This window comes from Corella eumyota, chromosome 7 (genome assembly GCF_963082875.1).
Source record: "Corella eumyota chromosome 7, kaCorEumy4.1, whole genome shotgun sequence".
Taxonomy (NCBI): Eukaryota; Metazoa; Chordata; class Ascidiacea; order Phlebobranchia; family Corellidae; genus Corella; species Corella eumyota.
The window spans coordinates 1,536,984-1,559,538 of NC_137496.1; the positions used below are offsets into that span (position 1 = coordinate 1,536,984).

Sequence of the window (22,555 nt, forward strand, 5' to 3'; positions counted from 1 at the left end):
ATACGCGCGTAATACGGACATAAATGTTTTGTGACAAATTGGGGATAAACTAATAAAAAGAAGCCATAAGTGACAAAATTTATTGCAAAACTTTGCAAAAAAATTTATTTCAAAATAATTTAATTGATTTGATGAATATTCGGGTACATAAAAACTACATTATGTGGTTTTGTTTTTTAAGGGCCGGTGATGACTCTTTACGTTTACATAAAGTGTTGGCTCGAAGAAATATCTAAGCCTGCTGTTATACTTTGCGTTTAATTCATTATGTGACCCTTACTTTCTACTTTCTTTACTTAAAACTTAATACGAGGGCCACATTGGGGATGGCGTCAGAGTTCCGGAGAGCGGAGACTAAGCGGTAGCCACCTGTTTAGTCGTTCGGCCACAGCGGTTTGTTTTACTGGCGCGTGCCAGCACACAAGGGACATTTGAAATGCGAGAATAATACTTTAAGGACCACAATAACGACGAAAACGTGTTATAAAACTTACACCAAAACCACAATGTACCTAGGGTTGCTTATAGTTTATGAAAAAATATAAAAGATCATAAAAAAATATAAAAATAACACAATTTTTTCTGCGCTTTGAGCTTGTATAAAAAGATGTTCTTGTGTAAAATAATTTCAAAAAATCATTAAAAATGCATTCCAGAAGTACATTAATTAATTTTTATAATTTTTCTTGGTAAAGGGGTTGTATAAAACATAAAAAATATTTTAAAATTCGGGAAAATGATAAAATTAAAATAAAGATGCAGACGATTTTTGTTACCCATTGTTTAACTCTTTGTTTAATCATCAACATAAACAAAGCCGTCTTTATATGAACACCGGAACGCGATAAAATGTTTTCTTTGTAAACTTATTGTTCCGATAAACAAACGTCGATGTCGAGTCTGGTGGACGACTCAGCGGGAAAACGCGTCCAAAAATCCCGTGAACGGTTGGCGATGTTCACCTTGAAAATCATCAAGTCGAAATGTCTGTACTCGTTACCGATCTGTCAATGTATCACACACTGTTGGTGTGTTTTGTACGTGTAATTCACATAGGAGTAGCGGTGTGGTCTGTTGGTTAAGGTAACAGACATTAGGTGCCGACATTAGTCATCGCACCCTACTAAGAAGAACTAGTTCACATTTATCGACGAGCGTTTTTAATTTTAAAGCCATACTGATAGAACATTCCAAAAATTGTCGTGAATTCAGAACAAAAATGTTAAATATATTAATAATATTTCTATTTTAGTTAATTAACAAAAAACTTAATCACACATTTAAAAAACCACTTAAATAAAAAAAAAGGTTTTAAATTTAATAACAACAATAAAATAAATTTGATTTAATAATTAAAAATATAAAATTGGGTTATTTAAATGCAGTTAAATTATGTAAATTACAAAAACCCAATTTCATTAAAAATCTTTTAGTTTATCAAAGACTTTGACACCTACGATTAAAGAATAAAATACCGGAAATAAAAACTCATTATAAAGTAATTACCCCTAGTTGCAATTTTAACACTTTGTATATCACTTATGTGTAATTAAAAATTATTTTAATTATTTATAATAAAATTTAAACTATAATTAAGAAAATTAAATATACAAATATTCTAAAAGATTTTTTTATCGATTAAATTCAATCAAATTTTAAAATAAATATATTTTAAAAACATAAAAATAATAATATTTACAAAATGCTATGTTTTTATGTTGTAATATATAAAAAATTACACTTAAAATACTTTTATTGTTTATTAATCAACCAAGAAATAAAATAAATCACCAATTACAAGTATTATTTTTGGAGCACGTTAAATTGGTGAGAATATTAGCGCAAAATTTCACCAAAATTAACCCCCAGACAAAGTGTGACCAACTGTGTTCGTCTGTAAACATTCCGACAGACAGAGCGCATGTGACCTTCGTTACCTTGCCACCAGTCTGTCGCATGTAGTTAGCAAGCTGCGTAGGTGTGCATTGGAAAGATAAGTAGCGTTCGCACCTAAGTAAAGTACATCCGCCGACCCTATAACATGCAAGAGAACAGTCGGGCGAAAATTGGAACTTTTTTCGCCTTCAATTCCCACCTGCGGTGATGGAAAAGGTTCATTAGGAGCCTGCCAAAGTGGAGATGCAGCATTCGGTGGCCAGCACTCCATACAGCAACAACTAATCAGTATAGCTACTGATAGTACATCATGTTATAGCATAGGCATGTTTAGATGTGACTTATATTAGCCAATGATTTTTTGTGTTAGAAAATATATTTAGTTCGTGAGAATAAGACGATTTGCTTTTTTTTTAACATTTAGAGATCATTAAATAAATAAAAGCAAAAGACAAAAAGGTTTAAACAACTACGAATTATTTTAAAATGGTTTTAAATATTAAAAAGTGAGTCAGCCACATTTTTCCAAACTGAAGATAAGCAATATTTAGCAAATATTTATTTATTTGTTTTTTTATAGAGATTATTTAATTTATTTGCACAAATTTAATAATCATTGTGAATTGTAAGATGAACACTTTATCCATTGTAATGCCAGAAATTAAAAAGGAAAAAATATCGAACGAATATGGAGAAGGTAAATAATAAATTAAAATTTTGTAATAAAAACAAAAAAATATTATAAACCTAATACTTGATCAGAAAAAATTAAAACTGCCCCAAAATTTAGGCTGTGAAGTCATTTTATTAAAAGTATAAACAAATAAAATGTCCCAAATGTTTTAATTCTAATAATCCCGTAAGCAAATTAACAGAGAGTAACTTTTTGTGAAAGTTAAACACGCGTCGAGTTAATTAACAGCTTCCTTTATAAAACAAACCGATCTACAAACATTTAAATCCCTCTCACAACATTATTTTTTTGCCCTGATACAACTCATATGGTGTTCGTTAAATGACCTTAACCAATGTCAAAAAAGGGTAAATTTTTGAAGTGTTTTTACCCCTAAAAAATACGAATTTTATTTACTAAATACTTGAATTGTAAACCTTTGAAGGATAAAGGTTATAATATTATTCTGGATAGAACAGATCGAACATTTTAACAGGTGACAGATCAAAATAGTCCATTACGATTGCAGAGATGCCTTTAGTAACTGTTTACCCGCACTGGCGCTTCTAATAACACAGGATAAGGCACTTAAAGAGTTATGAAAATTCCCATAGGATTTACATGAATCTATTTCGCGTACATGACGCTATAAAAACTTAATTGTGACGACAGCTTTAACCTGTTTTGATGCAGCGGAATTTTAATGCACGGGCTTATGACGTCATAAGTAATGCTTAACACGTGACTTTAAATTAGAGTTCAAAAGAACTAAGAGTGTTTTTATTTTTCTAGATCGCACCCGAAGATATCCGACAAATGGGGACGACAGTTTCTATAGCAGCAGCGATTCAGCTGCTTCAACGTCATCACCGACGTCATCGATTACGTCACAGGGTTCAAGAAGTGGAGAGAGCGACGAGGGGATTTTTGTTGAGAAAAACTCCAACGCCGAAAAGTTAAAAGCAATAAAAAACTTGCACAATTTTTCAAATCAAAATTCTCTAGTGAATTTCTCTTTTCGTAGTAGTAACAATGCTGACATGCCATTGGACTTATCCTGCCATCAAAGAGCTAAGAAAGACAAACTCACAACCCAAACCAACATAACAAAAAACGACGCTCATTTAATGGCTAACAACTTAAACAACAATGCTCATAAAACAAGCGACGTTGCAAGTAACTCCTTTCCACTAGTGCCATTTACCTACCCACCCTATATGTTCTCATGGCCTTATTTCATGCCGCCTGTTACCTCGACCCAAGCTGGTCTTCCTGCATTTGCGCCACCTGTTTTGCCAGGAAGATACCTCAACCCAGGGTTGTTTACATCACAGACCTCAGCAGCTTCAACAAGCAGTGCTACGTTCTCTCAACAAGGGTACACAAGTAATAACAGAATGACGACCTCGACTGCTCACCATCCAACAAAACCTACAAGTCTACAAGGACTTTTATCAAGCAACACATCGCTAACAAGCTCCACTTTGCCAACACCAAACTTAACTACTAGTCAAAGAAATCAGAATCCAATGCTTTTGGCTGAGTTTGCTCGCGTATTTAGCGCCCAAGCTGATCAGATTAAATCGACAGAAACTATTGAAAGAAGAAGGAAGAACGCTAACCCAAGTCGTATACAACCTGCAGTAAGACCACCAAACGGCCTCAACGAAAACATATTCTCAAGTCGTGAGCAATTGTATAGAGATATGCCTACCATGGCTAATGTAAACCAGTTTCCCAACGTTTTCCAAAGATGCCAAGATAATAAAACCTCATTGAAGAGAAAATCTCCCAACCAACGTAAGTATTAACAAAGAAATTTAGATTTAAACGTACAGTTTATTAAACAATATAATATCTAATTAAATTTTAATTTTTTAGATATAAGCGACATTTCTTGGCAACAAGCTAACGCAAAGAAAGTGAAACAAGATACTGATCATTATTCAAGCCACAGCGGAAGTCCGAAATCAGATTACGAGGTAAAAGTTCAGACATTGATTAAGCTACATTCTACAACACTTTATATATTGCGCCCTTTTTAAGGTCTTTTTCTACATAGGAAAATTGACATAAAAAATTGCAAAATAAAAATCCAATCAACCTAAAAAAAAACTTAACAAAATTGATCTTTTTTTAGCGAGAAGGAGTTGAAGTATTAAGACAACCCAAACCCACTACTTTTCAGCCATGCCGTATCCCATGCACTAAATGTGGACGAACTTATGCTACAACTGGTGCATTGGCCAAGCACATGAAAACTCATGATGACCCAGACGTAGAAAATAAATTTAATTGCAAGGTAAGACATTAAAAAAAGCTGTAGTTGATGGCAGTGTGAGTTCAAGTACCATCCACTACCATAATATTCACTCATTAGCGGTGGCCAATCCCAGATAGCTGATACACGTATAACTCACAAGAACACCTATAAAATGTTAATAAAAATAGCTTATTAAGGATCTGTAAATTGCGCGATAGCAAGAAGTTAACAGTTTTTTTTTTAATTAGATTTGCCAGAAAGAATGTTCATCACTTGGAGCATTAAGGATGCATATTCGAACTCACACTCTACCTTGTGAGTGCCACATTTGCGGCAAAGCTTTCTCCCGAACCTGGCTTTTACAAGGCCACATTCGAACGCATACAGGTATGTCTTAACATCAACTTTTATTTTGCTCATAAAGACTAAGTTTAGCCCGGTATAAAGGTATACCATAGCATTGGATTCTGAGCTCAAAGGTCTCAGGTTTAAACCAAACTATTCGCCTTGAAGCGCAAGATTTACAAATTACTTAACAATCGCACACTCTTACTAGAAAAAAAGCTAGCACATAGTTAGCCTAAGTCATCAAAAATGATTTTATTCTAACGTTTTTGTGTTTACTTTTGCAGGAGAGAAGCCTTACCAATGCACTGTGTGCTCTCGCGCCTTTGCCGACCGTTCAAACCTTCGAGCTCACATGCAAACCCATGAGACCATCAAGCGATATGGTTGCGTTACTTGTGACAAAACCTTCTCCCGAATCTCACTCCTGAAACGTCATCAAGTGAACTGTGACGTCAACAAAGCTATACCTCTTTAAATCACCGCATAAAAATTGCACTTTTTTGTATACAAGTTCGTTTTGTAAATAAGCGTTATTTATTATATCTCGCATGTACATACTTACTGCAATTACGTTTTTTTACTGTGCTTGTAATTTTGACATCGTCAGCCTGTGCATTGGGCTCAACTGTTCACTTTTTTATTTATTTATATTTATGTGCTCAAATTAGCATTTTTTTTTTGGAAAATTCATCACATTTTTGCTATTGGTTTGTAATAAAAAATACCCTTATGATAAAGTGTTGAGATAGTAATCAGATCATGAATCGTTTGAACAAAATTTTTAATCAGTTGAATAACACAAACGGTGGCAAAAACAAGCTTTTAATAACGAAAATCAAAGTAAAATTAATTATATTTAGTTAAAACTGTTTCCAAAGTTGCTGCAGTCTTCTGTGTGGTTAGAAACGTACAATGACGTCATAAACCAAACTTTATGACGTCATCGACCACCTGGTTGGTTTTTAAATTTAAAAACACTTTCTGTGAACAATGGAAGGCCCGGATTCATCGTACTCCTGTTTCGAGATCCACATCTGCTGGAAAGTGGAGAGGGATGCAAGGATGGAGCCTCCGATCCACACGGAGTACTTCCGCTCTGGAGGGGCAATGATCTTGATCTTCATAGTGCTTGGAGCAAGTGAGGTAATCTCTTTCTGCATCCGATCGCCAATTCCTACAAAAGATTTTAAAGCAACGTAATAAAAAATTGAAAAGCTTTTAAAGTTCAACAAAACAACACTTAACCTGGAAACATTGTTGAGCCTCCAGATAAGACAATGTTACCATACAAGTCTTTTCTAATGTCCACATCACATTTCATGATGGAGTTATAAGTAGTTTCGTGTATTCCAGTTGACTCCATGCCCAGCATTGAAGGCTGAAACATGGCCTCTGGGCAACGAAACCTTTCATTTCCAATGGTGATAACCTACGTGAAAATAGTAAATTAGTTTGATTAACATTTCAAAGTTTTTTACTGTTTTTTTTTTAGAAACTTTCGTACCTGCCCATCTGGTAGTTCAAAACTTTTTTCTAAAGTACTGCTGGTTGCTGCAGTTGCAAGTTCTTGATCATAATCCAAGGCTACATAGCACAACTTTTCTTTCATATCCCTGACTATTTCTCTCTCAGCTAAAAAAGTCTTTCTCTAAAATATATTCTGACTAACCTTACGCTACTAAATTTTGTACTTCTATGCTATGTATTTTTTATTCTATTTGGTATGTAGTAAAGCTAAGCTGTGCTACCTGTCGTAGTAAAAGAATAGCCTCTTTCAGTTAGAATTTTCATTAGATAATCGGTTAGATCACGACCGGCTAAATCCTGGCGCAGAATAGCATGAGGAAGGGCGTAACCTTCGTAAATAGGAACTGTATGCGACACACCATCGCCGCTATCTAGCACAATTCCTAACAAAGACCCAGATAAATTATACAGGGCTAACTAACACTACATTCTTAGCTTAAAGGTAAGCCATTAAGTAACTACAAACTAAAACTTAACTGTATTAACAGCATCATTAGTTAATTAACAAAGTACTACAAGTTTTACCAGCTAAACACAGTCACAGAACCCACCACGATTTTAAAAAGGCAAATATACGAAACTCATACCTGTTGTTCGGCCAGATGCGTATAGTGAAAGCACTGCTTGAATGGCAACATACATTGCTGGGGCATTAAATGTTTCAAACATAATTTGAGTCATTTTTTCGCGATTGGCCTAATTAAAAATACAGTAACAACATACAATGTTTAAAATGTGTTTTATATTACCTATAAAAGTTAAACCAAACGAAGTTTTTGGAAAATGTGAAATGTAAAAATGTTTTTTTTACCGTACCTTCGGATTTAGGGGAGCCTCTGTGAGAAGAACTGGATGCTCTTCTGGTGCAACTCGAAGCTCGTTGTAGAAAGTATGGTGCCATATTTTCTCCATATCATCCCAGTTTGTTACGATTCCGTGTTCAATAGGATATTTTAATGAAAGAATGCCTCTCTTGCACTGGGCTTCGTCACCAACATAGCTGTCTTTTTGACCCATTCCTACCATTACACCCTAGAAAAAAATCTAATTAAAGCAGTCTGTACGCACTGTTGAACATATAATAAAGACTTTATTTAAGATGAGTAGTTTTAATTAAAAATAGTCAATATAAAACTACTAGCTAAACATATACAGGATTGAATTAATTGTGTATATCAAATGTTTTCTAAATGGGTAAATTTATGTAAATATTTCTTACCATTTAATAACCATTTTATATACATTGAATCCAGTACATTTTAAAGGTACCACATAAAAAATTGCTTACTTGATGTTTTGGACGTCCAACTAATGATGGAAATACAGCCCTAGGAGCATCATCTCCAGCAAATCCAGCCTTGCACATTCCCGAACCGTTGTCTATAACGAGAGCTGCTACGTCATCGTCTAACGCCATTTTTTTAAATTTTACTAAAGTTTGAAAGTATCTTTCTAAAAACCAATTAACCTGTAGACAGTTTTTGTGTTATTTTATTCTCTAAAGCTACCTTTTGTTATTTTGACTATATCTAAACTAATATCATACCTACTAAGCCTTAATATTTAGTAAAATTATTTAAAATTCCTAAAAAAAATTTCCTTTTTAAAATTCGTTTTTTTCGTTATGTTAAACTAGCATGGCAGTTTCGCAGGTCCCTCTTAATCAACTTCGTGAGAATATCGTACGTGATTGGCTGTTGATATTCTATTTTGCGTAACACAAAAATAACATTATTTTTTGAATATTTCTTTATCCTTGATGTGGGAAAATCGTGCACGACATAAAGCTACATCAGTTAATCCGACCCAGTCTCGAATTGCCGTGCCAGTTTGAAATATTATAAATTATAATTGTCCGATAATTATTCTGCTGATTAAGTGCTGGCTTAGCAGGAGTTCATACCGTTTATAGCCCTCTTCAAGGACGTAACAGAATAAATGCGGTAGGGATTAAACCCACGATCTTATGGGTGATGTAGCAAGTGTTTTACCACTACACCACGCTGACGGTTATGAATGCTTTTACGTGATGGCGGTTTTACCGCCTAAATCCAAAATATTATTTAGTTATAAATTTTTTAATAGAGTTAGAAGTGTTTTAATGGCAATTAAAATTAACTAACAGCATTTATTTTAAATTTGAGCTAGGTTAAGAGCAAAAGGGGGATTTGCAAGTTCTTTGAAATGCTCCTGCATTCCTTCCGTTACAGTGTAAAAAATAAACCCGTCCCCCAAATGTAATGCCCAAGAAGTTCATTATGAATTATTTATTGAAAACGTATTAAAAAAAATCTATACCTCAATCATATTTTTGGATTCACGCGGTAGAAACCGCCATTGTTACGTAAATGCATCTAGTGTTATTTTGTCTTACGCAACATAGAATACCAACAGCCAATCACGTACGATATTCTCATAAGTTTGATTAAGTGGGACTCGCAGTTTTCGCGCCACGTTTATCGCTTGGATGAAGATTACCATATTTGGTCATTTCATATTTAAATTCGTTTATTCCTTTTTTAACAACTGTTTTGCTATCATAACAACTGTTTTGCTATCAGATAATCAAGGCAAAAATTAAAAAAATGGTTTAAAAATTAGGCCTGTTGTATGTTACTCAAAGGCTAGATGAAGAAGCCAAGTTGTATTTGGACGGAATAATCGTTATCAGCACGCCAATTTTTTTAAAACGGCAAATTAAAGAATACAAAACAGAACTTTTTATCCCAAAGAAGATAGTTAGAAAATAACTAAATGATGGAAGTTTAATTTATTTCGGTAAGCTTGCTATTTTAATTTTTCTGTTTAATTTCTGATTAATTTTGTATAGACTTATGTATGATATTTTTTTACAATTGTGTAACACATTTTGGCCTATACAGCCTTTATGAATCATATTATATCGCACAAAAATTGATTATATAGAGTTTTTTTTTGTTAATGTTTTGTTTTATGGTCCATAAAATATAAGACGAGTTGAATCAATGGCTTTTTGTTGTAGCCTATGGGTTCGGCCTTTATCCATTGAACCAAAGTCACCACACTTTTCTTTATCACCATACCTGGCAGTGTTAATTCCCCCTACACACATATCAGATGGTGTACAGCCATTAGATCTGTAAATGGTGTTATTTTTATTACAGTTTTTTAAGGGGCTGAAAGCTTTAATAAATATGTATCTGGCCTTACAATAAACAATGGCTTTTTAAATTTTAAAACTTAATTAACATTATATGGACTTAAAAAACAGTGTGATTTTAGGTTTAAAGAAAAGTTTATTTTACTTAATGCCTGGACAGAAGGCACTTGGTAATCCGTTTGAATCGAGTGCTCTAAACTGAACGAAACCAGGTTCAAAATCATCCCTTGTAGAAGATGGGGAACCATGAACTAAATTAGACCCTGAACCCTGCAGGAAACTAACTGGAACTGAGAGTGTATCATGTTCATTACTACAAATTTCTGAACTGCGTGAAAGATCTGTTGCAAGTCAATAAAACAAAATTTCTCTGAGTTTTTGTTTTAAAAAAGCCTATTTTAATTTATCTTTAATGATAACAAAGTTTATAACGAAAAATGAATACCATTAGGTTGACCAAGGTCCCCAAGTAATGTCACAAGAGAATTTATAATTTCACCCGTGGTAATCCTAATGGCTGCTTTTTTTGTTAACAGAGTGTATCTAAAATAAGGTACATTATAAACTGTTTTTACATTAATTTTAAATTAACATTAATTTTACCCAACAAGAATATTCCTGGGTGAATTAGAAACTAAAAACTCATCGTTAAGGTTTTGTGTGTCAGATGTTTCCCAAAGTGGGGTAGATGTGGAAAAAGATGTAGATGAATCCCATAATCTCTAAAAAGTAATTCTAGAATAATTGACTAAATTTTATGTCATAAATTCTATTAATAAATTGTAAGTTTTAGTGTTTTTACATACAAGTATAAATTTACATATTGTGTTACAAATAATATTTCTGTTTCAGTTAAATTACAAAAAAATACAGAAGGTGACATACTTGATTTGTTACAGTGAAAAACACCTGAGCACAACTGGGATCTGAAGCGTCATACACCTCATTTGCCTTAAAGGTAAGCTTAAAACCATTACCAAAGTTATGGTTTGATCTACTCAAAGTGGTCACACTTCCAGAACCATCCGCACCTAAATTACTGCTCACCTAAAATCGTAAATTTAAAGAAAAATCTGTGCAAATGGGACCTGTGTTTTTGTGAACAAATTTTTTTTAGTGTATATCTTTATCCTCGATGGGGGAAAGTCAAATGTGCGACTTAAACATAAGGTAACATCAGTTACTGCGATCCAGTCTTAAGTTGCCTGTGGCAGTTTGGGATATTATAGATTATAATTGCCCGATAATTATGCTGCTGATTAAGTGACGGCTCAGCAGGAGTTTATGTCGTTTATAGCGCCTTTCTCAAGGGCGTTACAGCATGAGAGCAGTGGGTATTGAACCCACGACCTCATGTGTGGTGTAGCAAGTGTTCTTACCACTACACCACACTGCCAGAAGTATATACAAAATTTGAATTACAACAAATTATTTAATAATATTAATCCAAAAAATAACTTGTTATTTCTATTTTTGCATTATTGTGTTTAATTTATGATTTAGATTTTTAATAACTTTTTTAGCAAGTAAACCTTTCCACTTCATTACCTTAACTTTAAAACTTTGTATATTTTGATCTCCAAGCCAGGCCACAAATAGAAAAGGATGAATACTTTTTGTTTCAATAATAGGGCCGTTGGTATCATGAATGGTTTCATTATAGGTAAGCATTGATGAAAGAGTGCCACCATTAACCGAATATTGAATCTGGCATCATTATTAAAATACTGTTTAATTGTATATACTTAATTTTCAATGTTTAATTTAATAGGGCTTTTTAATTTAGTCAATCCATTCTTATTATATTTTATTTTTTATTTACAACTTTAAAATATAATTAAACTTTCGATGTTTTAAATAGATAACTTAATAAATAAGTTATTTGTTAAATAACCTATTTATTAAGTAATTTATGTAAACACCAATGCTTTAATTAATAAACTTTAAAAGGGGTTTGTACAAAAATGTAAAATATTGATACTCAGTCAGAAAAGCAGTGGGAAATAAACTTTTTGCCATTAACTACTACATCATATTCCCATTATGTAAAATAATCAAAGTTAAAACCTGATTTCCAGTGTCAAAAACATCGGAGCCTCCATCTGGAATGTTGTCTGTTTCAGTATTTGAGTAAATATATCTATGGAAGTTCGATATTTCTGCAATTGCTGCTTCAGAATTTGCTACCATTCGGTCGATAAAACCAGTTGTTGACCCTAAACCCTGTCTTCCTTTTTAAGGTAAAGGTAAATGAAAATTAAACATGCAAATATTTGCTTTTTTAAATATATTTTGTTTTAATTATTAAAGAATCAAATCTATTTACGGCTGTTTTTTGTGTGTTCGAAAAATTATAAATAGTATGCACAAATAAGCTTAATAAATACTTGGAAAAAAAATTTAAAAAAATACTTGGAAATTTTATTAACGGGTAATGGCTTGAAAATAGAGAATACAAATTTCCTCCCAGATCACTTAAGAATTCGTTTCCTGTTTTGTATATAAAATCAGCTCTATTTTTTAAGAATTGCAATGGTGTGTTGTTAGGGACGTGCCATACCATGATGTTTCCTGACTGCAAGTTCAATAACATGTGTTATACTTATACAAAGCAACAACAAAGAGCCTTAGGTAGTGGTCAAAACACAGGGCTTCACTACATAAGGAAATGGATTTGATCCCCACCGATCTCATGCAGTAACACCTTTGAGTAAGATGTTGCAAACTCCTGCTAAGCCAACTTTTAAACAGCACCTTAGTTATTGGGCAATTATAATCTATAATATCCCAAACTATCAAATGCAACCCGAGACTGGGTCGGGTTTACTAATGTTATTTTTTTTCTACAATTTAAATGTACAAAATTATAGCATTTAAGTGGTCAATTACGGAGGTTCACCTGTAAAGTAGAATAGGCTGGGTTTTTGTAATCAGCACTTGTAACAGACTCCAGGTCTCCAAATGTAAGAGTATTACTCCAAGCACTTCCTCCTTTACACAACAACACAAATTATATAAGCTGACATTTTAAAAAATTTTCGATTTGCCGATGTTATGTTAGGTTTTGTTTAAAAATGGATAAAAAGTTGGTAAATAAAATTTTATTGGTAACGCAATTAAACTGAATTAGGGTTCAATAAACAGTATTTTAACGAAAATTTGTGCCTAAATAGAAAGATTTATGTTAAAATAACTTACACACTAATGAACAAAACACCATAATGTTAATTAAACTACTTGTTTTGCTTTAGAAATACCTTCTGTTGAGTTCTGTGCCCAGTTTTCAGATGACCATTTATCTCCAGGCATGCACTTAGCTGTGATGTCATTTTCATGAATACTTGCCACTAAAGTCCATCCAGCTGATGTTGTGGTCATGTCACAATAAACCTGAATATAGTAAGTTTAATACTAATTAAAGCCTGCATTTATAATTACCTCTATACACAATACTTACAAAAATATTTTCTATAAAATAAAGTTCACAAAAATTGGTCAATTCAATTTACAAATTAAACTGACAACAATCAACCCAAATAAGTTTATTTTATTAAAATTATTTTAAAAAAAGAAAGCCTAATGGGTTGTTTTGTCCAGGGCTGAACTGTTTGTGGATTTAAATGACATAAAGTTTAATATACCTGAAAGGTAGTGGAGTAGTGATTAGCTTTGATAAAATAAACTCCATCATTCCTTATTCCTTTGTCATATAAATCAGCACATGAAAGTCCCGGGTTAATAGCAGTACCAACTGTACCTTCAAAACCTAAACAAAACAAGTTAAAAGTAGTTACTGCCAACGTGGTCTAGCAGTCAGAATCTTTGGCTTCCTTTCATGAGGTATTGGTTTGAACCACATTGCTCTCCTGCTTTAAATAAGGCTAGAACGGCATGAACTTTTGCTATATTAAAATCCAACTAGCAGGTCATTTATCAAGCATTTATAATCTAATATCTTAAACAGTTAAAGTCAACTTAAGATCAGGATAACAAATATTACTCTATGTCTAGGCTGTAAGTCGACCTTCCCACAACAAGATAATTACATACAAAAAAGTACCATAGGCTTTCATTAGAGGCACTAAAAACAGGGGAACTGTGGGAATATAACCCATGACCTCACATAGTGAGTTAGCCTTTAAGAAATCAAACTAACCTTCCCCCTGTTCTCCACGAGCTCCTTTTGGACCGGGTAAACCTTTTGGCCCCTAGGTTAAAAATAACTCAGTTAATAAACAATAAATTCTTTGAAAATTGTATATTATTTCTATAGAAAATGCTAACATCATTTAGCAAGTGCGTGAAATGGTGGATTTGTTATATTACAGACTTACTATTGGCCCAATTTTTCCAGGTGCACCTGCTTGCCCTCTTCCTGGATTACTGTATTCTCCAGGTAACTAAAAAATATATAAAAATTCAATGTAATTAAACTACTATTATAAAATTAAAGCGCACAGCCTGCTAGTAGCCTAATTATGTTTTTTATTTTTGTATATATCTTTATCCTCGAAACATAGAGTAACAGCAGTTACTCCGACCCAGCCTTGAGTTGCCTGTAGCAGTTTGGGATATTATAGATTAAATTGTCCGATAATTATACTGCTGATTAAGTGCTGGCTCAGCAGGAGCTCATACCGTTTATAGCGCCTTACTCAAGGGCGCTACAGCATGAGATTAGTGGGGATTAAACTCACGACCTCATGTGTGGTGTAGCAAATGTTCTTACCACTACACCACGCTGCTGGTTAAGTTGTTGTCCGCGCGAAATTTATTTTTCTCATTTCGTTTGTTTTATTTTTCGAAGAAGTTAATAGCCTAAACACTGCTTCAAACCTTAATTATGAATTATATAGGCCTACTTATAAATTATAATGTATTAACACTGTTTCAAGTAAAAATGAGCTTACAAAAGACGATGTAACAACAAAAAGTTTTTTTTGCTCTGTTCTTCTAAAATGCTTAATTTTATTAAAATAATAAAAATTAAACAAAAACGAGTATTCTACTTACCAATCGATCGGAGTTACATGTACATGAACATCTTCCCATATCAATTCTATGCGCGTCGATTTGATAAAACAACAAAATCGCTACAAACATTAACACTCTATCCTTGCACACCATTTTTAAACGTAACTCAGTCTTCAAAAAATTAAAAATAATTATTTTTTTTCGTATGTATCGTTATCCTCGATGTAGAAAAGTCGGATGTGCGACTTAAACATAGAGTAACATCAGTTACTCCGACCCAGTCTCGAGTTATCTGTGGCAGTTTGGGATAATATAGCTTATAAAAGTGCTGGTTTACTAAACAACGAGTTTAAGACCTAACTGCAGCGAATCTCTTCTAAAGAAATTTGCCGAAAAATAAAATTATTTTGCAATTCGCTTGCAAAAATATTGAAATATTATTTCCCTTTGCCTCGTTTGGATTTTATTTTGGTAACAATTAAGTTTTGTATTGAAAAGAAATAAGGTAGAATGACGTAAGTTGAATCTAATTCAATGCAAATAATTTACTTTCGATTATTTTGTTTTCTTTATTCTATTGCTTTGCAGCTTGCAAACAATTCACAAGCTCAATTTTTCGTCGTATTTTTTTCAAGTCGTTCATTAACGATACTTTTTTTACACGTAAATTATTCGACCAATTCGTACACACATACTATATTGATGGGTCTTTTATTTATACAAAAATATAGCAAATTTGTTAAATATTTTAACGTTGTTGTAACTTAAAATTTGGGGCAGTTTTCGCTTTTTAAAAATTTTAAATAACGTGCCGAACCAATAAGTTTAAGCCGGCAGCGTGGTGTAGTGGTAAGAACACTTGCTACACCACACATGAGGTCCTGGGTTTAATCCTCACTGATCTTATGCTGTAGCGCCCTTGAGTAAGGCGCTATAAACTGTATGAGGTCCTGCTGAGCCAGCATTTAATCAGCAACGTAATTATCGGGCAATTATAATCTCTATAATATCCCAAACTGCTGCAGGCAACTCGAGACTGAACGTTCCCACATCTAGGATAAAGATATAAACGACAAAAAAATTAAAAAATAAAAACCGTTGATCAAAGGTCAATTGGTCACGCTTTCCCATTTGTTTACTTTTGTTAGCACGTGGATGACGTAACAAAATATCTGCTGCGTCAGCATAATTTTAACTGCACGGTATTAGTTACCTAATCATCCATGATAGTTAATATTTGTACATAGTTATGGTCTGGTGGTATTAGTGGGTTGTAATATATTGTAGATTTTTAAAAGTAATCAAATTTAAACAGTGTAGCAGCGTGTTATTTATGTTAATGCCAGATTTTGTTTAAATAAGGGGACTAAATTATTAACTATTAAATTAATATCACAATTTGCTTTTGACTGATGATTGTATTTATAAGTTGTCTTTTTTTTATAGATTTATATAAGTTTGTTAACTTTTTGTTATTGTTAGAAACTTGTAAAATCAAATGGATAATACTTCTTATGTCAATACAACTGAAAGAGGTTAGTTTTGGATTATTGTTTTAAACAATTGTGACCAGCAGCGTGGTGTAGTGGTAAGAACACTTGCTACACCACACATGGGGTCGTAGGTTCAATCCCCACTGATCTCATGCTGTAGTGACCTTGAGTAAGGCACTATAAACGGTACCAACTCCTGCTGAGCCAGCACTTAAACAGCTGAATAATTATTGGGCAATTATATTCTATAATATCTCAAACTTCCACAACCAACTCAAGACTAGGTCGGAGTAACTGATGTTACTTTATGTTAAGGTCGCGCATTTGACCTTCCTACATCGAGGATAAAAATATGCAATTTTTGCAACTTGACAATTTTCTAAAGATAATTTTTTAACACTGTTTTTTTTCTGCCCTTTCTCAAAAATAGACCAACTTTTGATAATTTGCTTTCACAGGTTTGACTAAAAATATTGAAATTTCTGTTCCGTGGGGTCATGTAAGTGGAAAGACATGGGGTGAGGAGACAAACGAACCAGTGCTTTGTATACATGGATGGATGGATAATTGTAATACATTTGACACTCTTATTCCCTTGCTACCAAAAAGTAAGTATATTGTGTTGATTTTATTTAAAACTTATCACAAACTTCTTTGTTTTTAGTATGAAAAAAAGTGAGAGTATTTTTTGTTTGTTTTATATGATGACCAACTTCAAAGTTAAGTTATATTGATTATATTGCCAAAAAGTAGTTGCATTGTGTTAATAGTGCATATAACTCATTAGAAACTTCTTTGTTTTATGAGATATCTAATTTCAAGGTACAATTATACAGATTTAAGGCATGAATTTAATCTATTGTATGGTATGGCAGCAGTGGGAATTAAACTTAGGACGTTTTGTAGTAAGGTTTAATACTTTAAACATTGTTTTCCTTTTACCACAAATTCTGTAACGTGACTTTATTAATGTTAAATATAAATCCAAATTATGTGGTTTTAAAATTTTATTTCAGATAAGTTTTTTTTTATTTATAGTATGACATTAGTGGGAATTAAACCTATAAATATAACCCACTGTAGTAAGGTTTAGCACAATTACCAAATTAATATTTAATATTTTATTTCAGATAAGTTTTATGTGTGCATAGACTTCCCAGGTTGCGGTTTATCTTCATATTTTCCTCCTGGGATGTTTTATACAAAAGTGGACAATATCGCATTGATATACAGACTAATGAAATGTAAATAATTAAAATACTTTCTTAAAATTGTTTTTTTGTTTTTAATGTACTGTTACTCAAAAATTTTTCTTTTTTTAGATTTTAAGTGGACCAAGTTTTCTATAATAGGGCACAGTCTTGGTAAGTTTAGTAAGCTATTTTAAATAAGGTATGCTCGTCTTTTAAGTTTTTTTTAACCTAATTTTTATGATTTTTATAGGTGGGAATCTTGCAGGATTGGTATGTATTATATAAATTAATTGTTAAGGTGGTATAGTATTTAGAACACTTGCTACACCACACATGAGGTCGTGGGTTCAATCCCCACTTCTCTCATGCTGTAGCACCCTAGAGTAAGTTGCTATAAACAGTATAAACTCAATCTGAGCTAGTACTTAAACAGCAGCTTAATTATTGGACAATTGAAACAATATTATCCCAATCTTCTAAGAGCAACTCGAGACTGGGATGAGTAACTGATGATACTCTATGTTTAGGTCGTAAAGTCAACCTTCCCACATCGAGGATAAATATGTATAAAAAAATGGTAAACTAGAGTTTAAATGTTAATTTTATGTTTTAAGTTTTCAGGAGTTTTTCCAGAAGTAGTTGACAAATTAATTTTATTAGAAGCTGCTGCTTTATACCCTGCCCGTGCTGTAAGTTAAACATTCAGTTGTTTTAACTTCTTCTTTATTTAGTGCTTATTTTAGAGGCTTCTTGTTAGTGCTCTATGCTTAAATTTCTACTAATTTTAACAACTAAAAATGTGAATAGCTGGGATTAAGTTATGTTTAAGTCTTGTTTTGTAACTCTTTTTCTCCTTTAGATTAAATTGTTTTAACAAAAGTTATTCGATTTTTTAGGAAGATGTTGGTAAAAAAGTTTATGGCTCTATTGTTGGAATGTTTAAATTAAATTCTAGAAAAGATCAAACTTTACATACTTACACTCTAGAAGGTGCTAAATCAAGGTAAAAAAAAAACGAGTTAAAAATTCCATAAAATAAATGTTCTGTATATAGCATTATGTTAAATTGCATAAAAGGTCTAATGTGTAATATAGGTATACAATCTACATAAAAGAAATTATGATATTAGGTTGTAATACAGTAGATAGTAGGCCTATAAATTGGCCTAATTTTTTGCCAAGCTCTGCTTTAAGTAGATGTAGCACATTTAAAGTAGCCTATATTTTTAGATTGATTAAAGCAAACGGTGATTTGACAAGAGAAGATGCTGCTATTTTATTGGAGCGTGGAGCCAGAAAACTGGATAACGGTTTGACTCTTAAAATTTCTTTTGTTGTATGTTGTAATTTTATTTATTGTGTTATTAAGAGCTTTATTTTTTCTAGGTTTGTATGTATTTGCACGTGACAAAAGACATAGATTTATAGAATCTTGTCCACTTTCATTTGAGATGGCTGAAGAGGTTATAAGAAACATACAAGCACAAATCTTACAGATCATGTACAAAACATTATGTTTTAAATACCTTTTTTATATGCTAGTTACCAAATTTTAATATATGCTAGTTACCAAATTTTAATATCTACAACTAGCACATTCTACTATTAGTGTTTTACAAATTGTATTTTTAGAACTTTTAGTATTTTTTATTAATATATAGTATTTTTAAAAGGATTAACATACTAGTATTTGTATAAAAGTTTTCCATTATTTGTATTTTGTTATTAATATTGATATTTTTAGTATTGTTAGTATGTATTAGTATGAAGTGTTTAACTTTAGATATTTATTTATTTTTTAGTTGCAGTGATGGTGATATTAAAGTGAAAGACGTCAAAGAACATGTGGAATTTGTTCAAGACATATTAAAGGATAACAAGGTATTGCAAAAATACTTTTTTCACATTTTATAAGTATTGTATTGTATAACGGTGTACTGTCTAACAAGACATATTTTTGTTACAGCACTTTAAGAATATAAGAGTTGAGGGGCAACATTTTTTGCATCTTTGCAACCCTGAACTCATGGCAACACATATTTCAGATCAACTTAACCTACCAGCCAGAAATTTATCAAAATTATAATTATTTATTTTAATGCTTTTTGTTTAACAATAATTCTTGTTTTATATTGTATAGTGAAACATGCTTTGTTGTAATTTATATCTCTTCTTTGCTGTTTGATTAAGTTTTATTTTTACTTGCATATTCACTTTTATTGTAATATAATTTCAATTGTTTTTATATTTAAAAGTTTAAGTTATGTGTCAGTAGTTGTCCAGTTTATGCTATGCATTTTATGTTTAACTATTAAAACACGATTTTATTACTTTAATTTACAACTCACATTCACTGATTTTTTTTATTTACAGATTAAATTTTATATTTAAACAAATTTTATATTTAAATGTAAAATGTACATTGGAACATCAGAAAAAGGTAAAGCATTTTTTTAACTTAAACACATTGTTGGCCTTTGTAAAAAAATGTTAAGCCATTTTTATTTTTTTCTAGGTTTAACGAAAGAAATAAAGATTCCAATGCCATGGGGGTTTGTAGCAGCAAAAACCTGGGGATTGGAAACTAACTCTCCTGTTTTATGTCTACATGGCTGGCTTGATAATGCTAATACATTTGATACTCTAATACCTTTACTACCAAAAGGTTAAACATATCTTTCAGCAACAAATTGTAACCATAATATTTATTAACCTTATGAGATTAATGTTGAAAGCATAAAAATTCATGCAACGATTTATTTAGATTTCTTTTATGTTTGTATTGATATACCTGGACAAGGAATTTCTTCCCATTTACCCCCAGGAATGTTTTATATGAAACACAATCATGTAAATGCTTTTTATTATATTTTACAATGTAAGTATTGCTCTAAATTTCTATAACATTTTTTTCATATAACTTTTGATTAAATCAATGGTTGTGTTTAGTTTTCGGCTGGAAAAGGGTTAACTTAATGGGACATAGTTTGGGTAAGGATATATTTTACATGTTATATTTAAATTATTAATATTTTAACTCTTATTTTATTTTAAATTTAGGAGGTTACTACTGCATACAGGTAAGCCATTTAGTTGTATTAATAAAATTAAAAAAAAAATGATTTTACAGAATTTTATTTTATCTTTAGTTTGCCTTTTATTTTCCTGATATTATTGATAAACTAATTGTTCTTGATGTGAGTTATCCTGTTACTACAGACACTAGAATTGTAAGTTTAAACAAATACTTTCATTGTTTTATTGTCAGGTGTACAGCTTAAACTTGGTGTAACCATTATTACCCTGATCCACTTTCAAGTTGACTTAGTTAATTTGTGACATTATTGATCATTATTGCCAAAGAATTAGTATTTGATTTTAACAAAAGTTTATACTGGCATCTTATTTTAAGGTGCTACAGCATGAATTAAGCCCCAAAAAAGACACATATTTAACTTGTATTTTTTAATAAACTTTATAAGTTAGAACTGTTTTTTATTAGAGCATTTCTTTAAAAAACACAAGAACGAGAATTGAAAACAATGTGAAGTTAGATCACCAAACATTTAAAGCTAGAATTCAAGCTGTGGAATCTGTCATTAAAAGGTTTTTATGGAATTTTTATAGATGATAGAAATTTAAAAAATTTTGAATTTTTTGTTACTTTATGTAGAAACTTAAAACGTATCCCAGACTTAACTGAAAAGGCTGTTGAAATTCTGCTTCAACGGGAAACTATAAATGGTAAAACTTTATAAAAACTTAAAAATATAGTAATATGGGCGGAGTAAAATGGGTTCACCAATTATTAGTAAATATTTATCTTGATAAGAGGTCATGACCAATTAAAGGGTCTTAATGTTAAGTAACTAATTATTGCTAGTTTTTGGCCTGGTTACACATTGCCACTACAGCATGGCGGCAGTAAGAATCAAATATTGGGCCTTTTTTAGTGAAGTTAATTGTTTTAACCAGGCTCATTTTAAAACTTGTATTAATGTAAGATAAATTTTCTTTAAATTAAATTTGTTTATTAATGTAGGCATGCATACAAGTCATGTCGATCCAAGACAAAAAACCTTGCATGAAATTAATCTGGTTTCAACAAAGGACACGCCAGTATTTATTAACATGATTAAGGCTGAAGTTTTACACATTTTGTAAGCATAATAAGGTTTATTTTAATGTATCTATTTATTCCCAATATGAAAAAGTCATTTTTACACCCAAAACATAGAGTAACATCAGTTACTCTAATCTTGTCTCGAGTTAACTTTAGAAGTTTGAGATAATATTGATTATAAATGCCCGATAATTAATCTGCTGATTTGTCAGCAAAAGTTTAAATCGTTAATAGCACCTTACTTAAGGGCACTACAGCATAAAGCAGTAAAAATCGACTCTGGAGTTCATGTCGTAAAATCAAGTGTTTTAACCACTAGACCATACTGCCGGTTTAATTAAACTTTTGCTATATAAATAAATAACAGAAATAACAAATGTAAATATTATTTATTAGTGCAACCCATGGATTAATATACGAAGAATCAGATTTACCTGAATCAAGAGATTATTATTTATCTTTATTTAAGTCTAGTCCGGTAAGTTTAACAAAACAATAAATGTATGAATATTTTTATATTACTATTGTCAGTAAAGTTGATTTGAAAGAAAATTATTTAAATTAAATAAAGAATAAGTTGTCTTAAAATTCTGTTTAAAAACTTTTTTAATGCACCAAATTTTTGTAATATAATGTTGTCAGTAATTTTATTTTGCAAGGAATTTTAAAAAATTACCACTTAGTAACTTATTTCTGTTAAAAACTTTTTTGTTCGATTTTTATAATCATAGTTTTAAAATACCAACATTTTTTAGTTTCATCAGGTTAAAAAAATAGATGGCAATCATTTTATGCATTTGTGCCAACCTGAAAAAGTAGCAAATTACATCACTGAAATGCTTAGAAGACCATCTAGAAAAGATCTTAAACCAATTAAACATATCAAATCTAAACTCTAAATTTTATTAAATTCTGTTTTTTTTCAC

General features: G+C 31.6%; 5 protein-coding genes across 5 annotated transcripts; 3 read left to right on the top strand and 2 right to left on the bottom strand.

Moving 5' to 3' along the window:
- Positions 1-2,477: 2,477 nt before the first annotated feature.
- LOC145759587 (uncharacterized) lies at positions 2,478-5,670 on the top strand. Its single transcript, XM_082573436.1, has 6 exons — positions 2,478-2,593; positions 3,362-4,369; positions 4,451-4,551; positions 4,710-4,871; positions 5,081-5,219; positions 5,465-5,670. Exons 1-6 carry the CDS (start codon positions 2,527-2,529, stop codon positions 5,653-5,655), a joined length of 1,668 nt encoding a protein of 555 aa, XP_082429562.1. The 5' UTR covers positions 2,478-2,526; the 3' UTR covers positions 5,656-5,670.
- A 478-nt stretch (positions 5,671-6,148) lies between these two features.
- LOC145759177 (actin, cytoplasmic-like) lies at positions 6,149-8,124 on the bottom strand. Its single transcript, XM_082572939.1, has 7 exons — positions 7,996-8,124; positions 7,524-7,739; positions 7,295-7,403; positions 6,929-7,090; positions 6,685-6,812; positions 6,426-6,609; positions 6,149-6,354 (listed from the first exon to the last, which is right to left on the bottom strand). Exons 1-7 carry the CDS (start codon positions 8,122-8,124, stop codon positions 6,149-6,151), a joined length of 1,134 nt encoding a protein of 377 aa, XP_082429065.1.
- Positions 8,125-9,336: 1,212 nt separating this feature from the next.
- On the bottom strand, positions 9,337-14,988 carry LOC145759425 (uncharacterized). The gene is made up of 14 exons (XM_082573258.1): positions 14,860-14,988; positions 14,181-14,246; positions 14,003-14,054; positions 13,488-13,612; positions 13,104-13,236; positions 12,746-12,837; positions 12,259-12,421; positions 11,914-12,077; positions 11,395-11,553; positions 10,732-10,893; positions 10,450-10,568; positions 10,292-10,389; positions 9,992-10,187; positions 9,337-9,823 (listed from the first exon to the last, which is right to left on the bottom strand). The coding sequence occupies exons 1-14, from the start codon at positions 14,971-14,973 to the stop codon at positions 9,658-9,660; spliced, it is 1,809 nt and encodes a 602-aa protein (XP_082429384.1). The 5' UTR covers positions 14,974-14,988; the 3' UTR covers positions 9,337-9,657.
- A 1,277-nt stretch (positions 14,989-16,265) lies between these two features.
- On the top strand, positions 16,266-19,783 carry LOC145759910 (serine hydrolase-like protein). The gene is made up of 11 exons (XM_082573764.1): positions 16,266-16,355; positions 16,772-16,921; positions 17,444-17,557; positions 17,636-17,677; positions 17,757-17,776; positions 18,121-18,195; positions 18,403-18,509; positions 18,737-18,816; positions 18,893-19,007; positions 19,309-19,387; positions 19,473-19,783. Exons 1-11 carry the CDS (start codon positions 16,319-16,321, stop codon positions 19,590-19,592), a joined length of 939 nt encoding a protein of 312 aa, XP_082429890.1. The 5' UTR covers positions 16,266-16,318; the 3' UTR covers positions 19,593-19,783.
- A 94-nt stretch (positions 19,784-19,877) lies between these two features.
- LOC145759267 (serine hydrolase-like protein) lies at positions 19,878-22,528 on the top strand. Its single transcript, XM_082573048.1, has 11 exons — positions 19,878-19,946; positions 20,022-20,171; positions 20,271-20,384; positions 20,456-20,497; positions 20,567-20,586; positions 20,656-20,736; positions 21,009-21,112; positions 21,180-21,250; positions 21,549-21,666; positions 22,026-22,107; positions 22,385-22,528. Exons 1-11 carry the CDS (start codon positions 19,922-19,924, stop codon positions 22,526-22,528), a joined length of 951 nt encoding a protein of 316 aa, XP_082429174.1. The 5' UTR covers positions 19,878-19,921.
- The last annotated feature ends 27 nt before the right edge of the window (positions 22,529-22,555 follow it).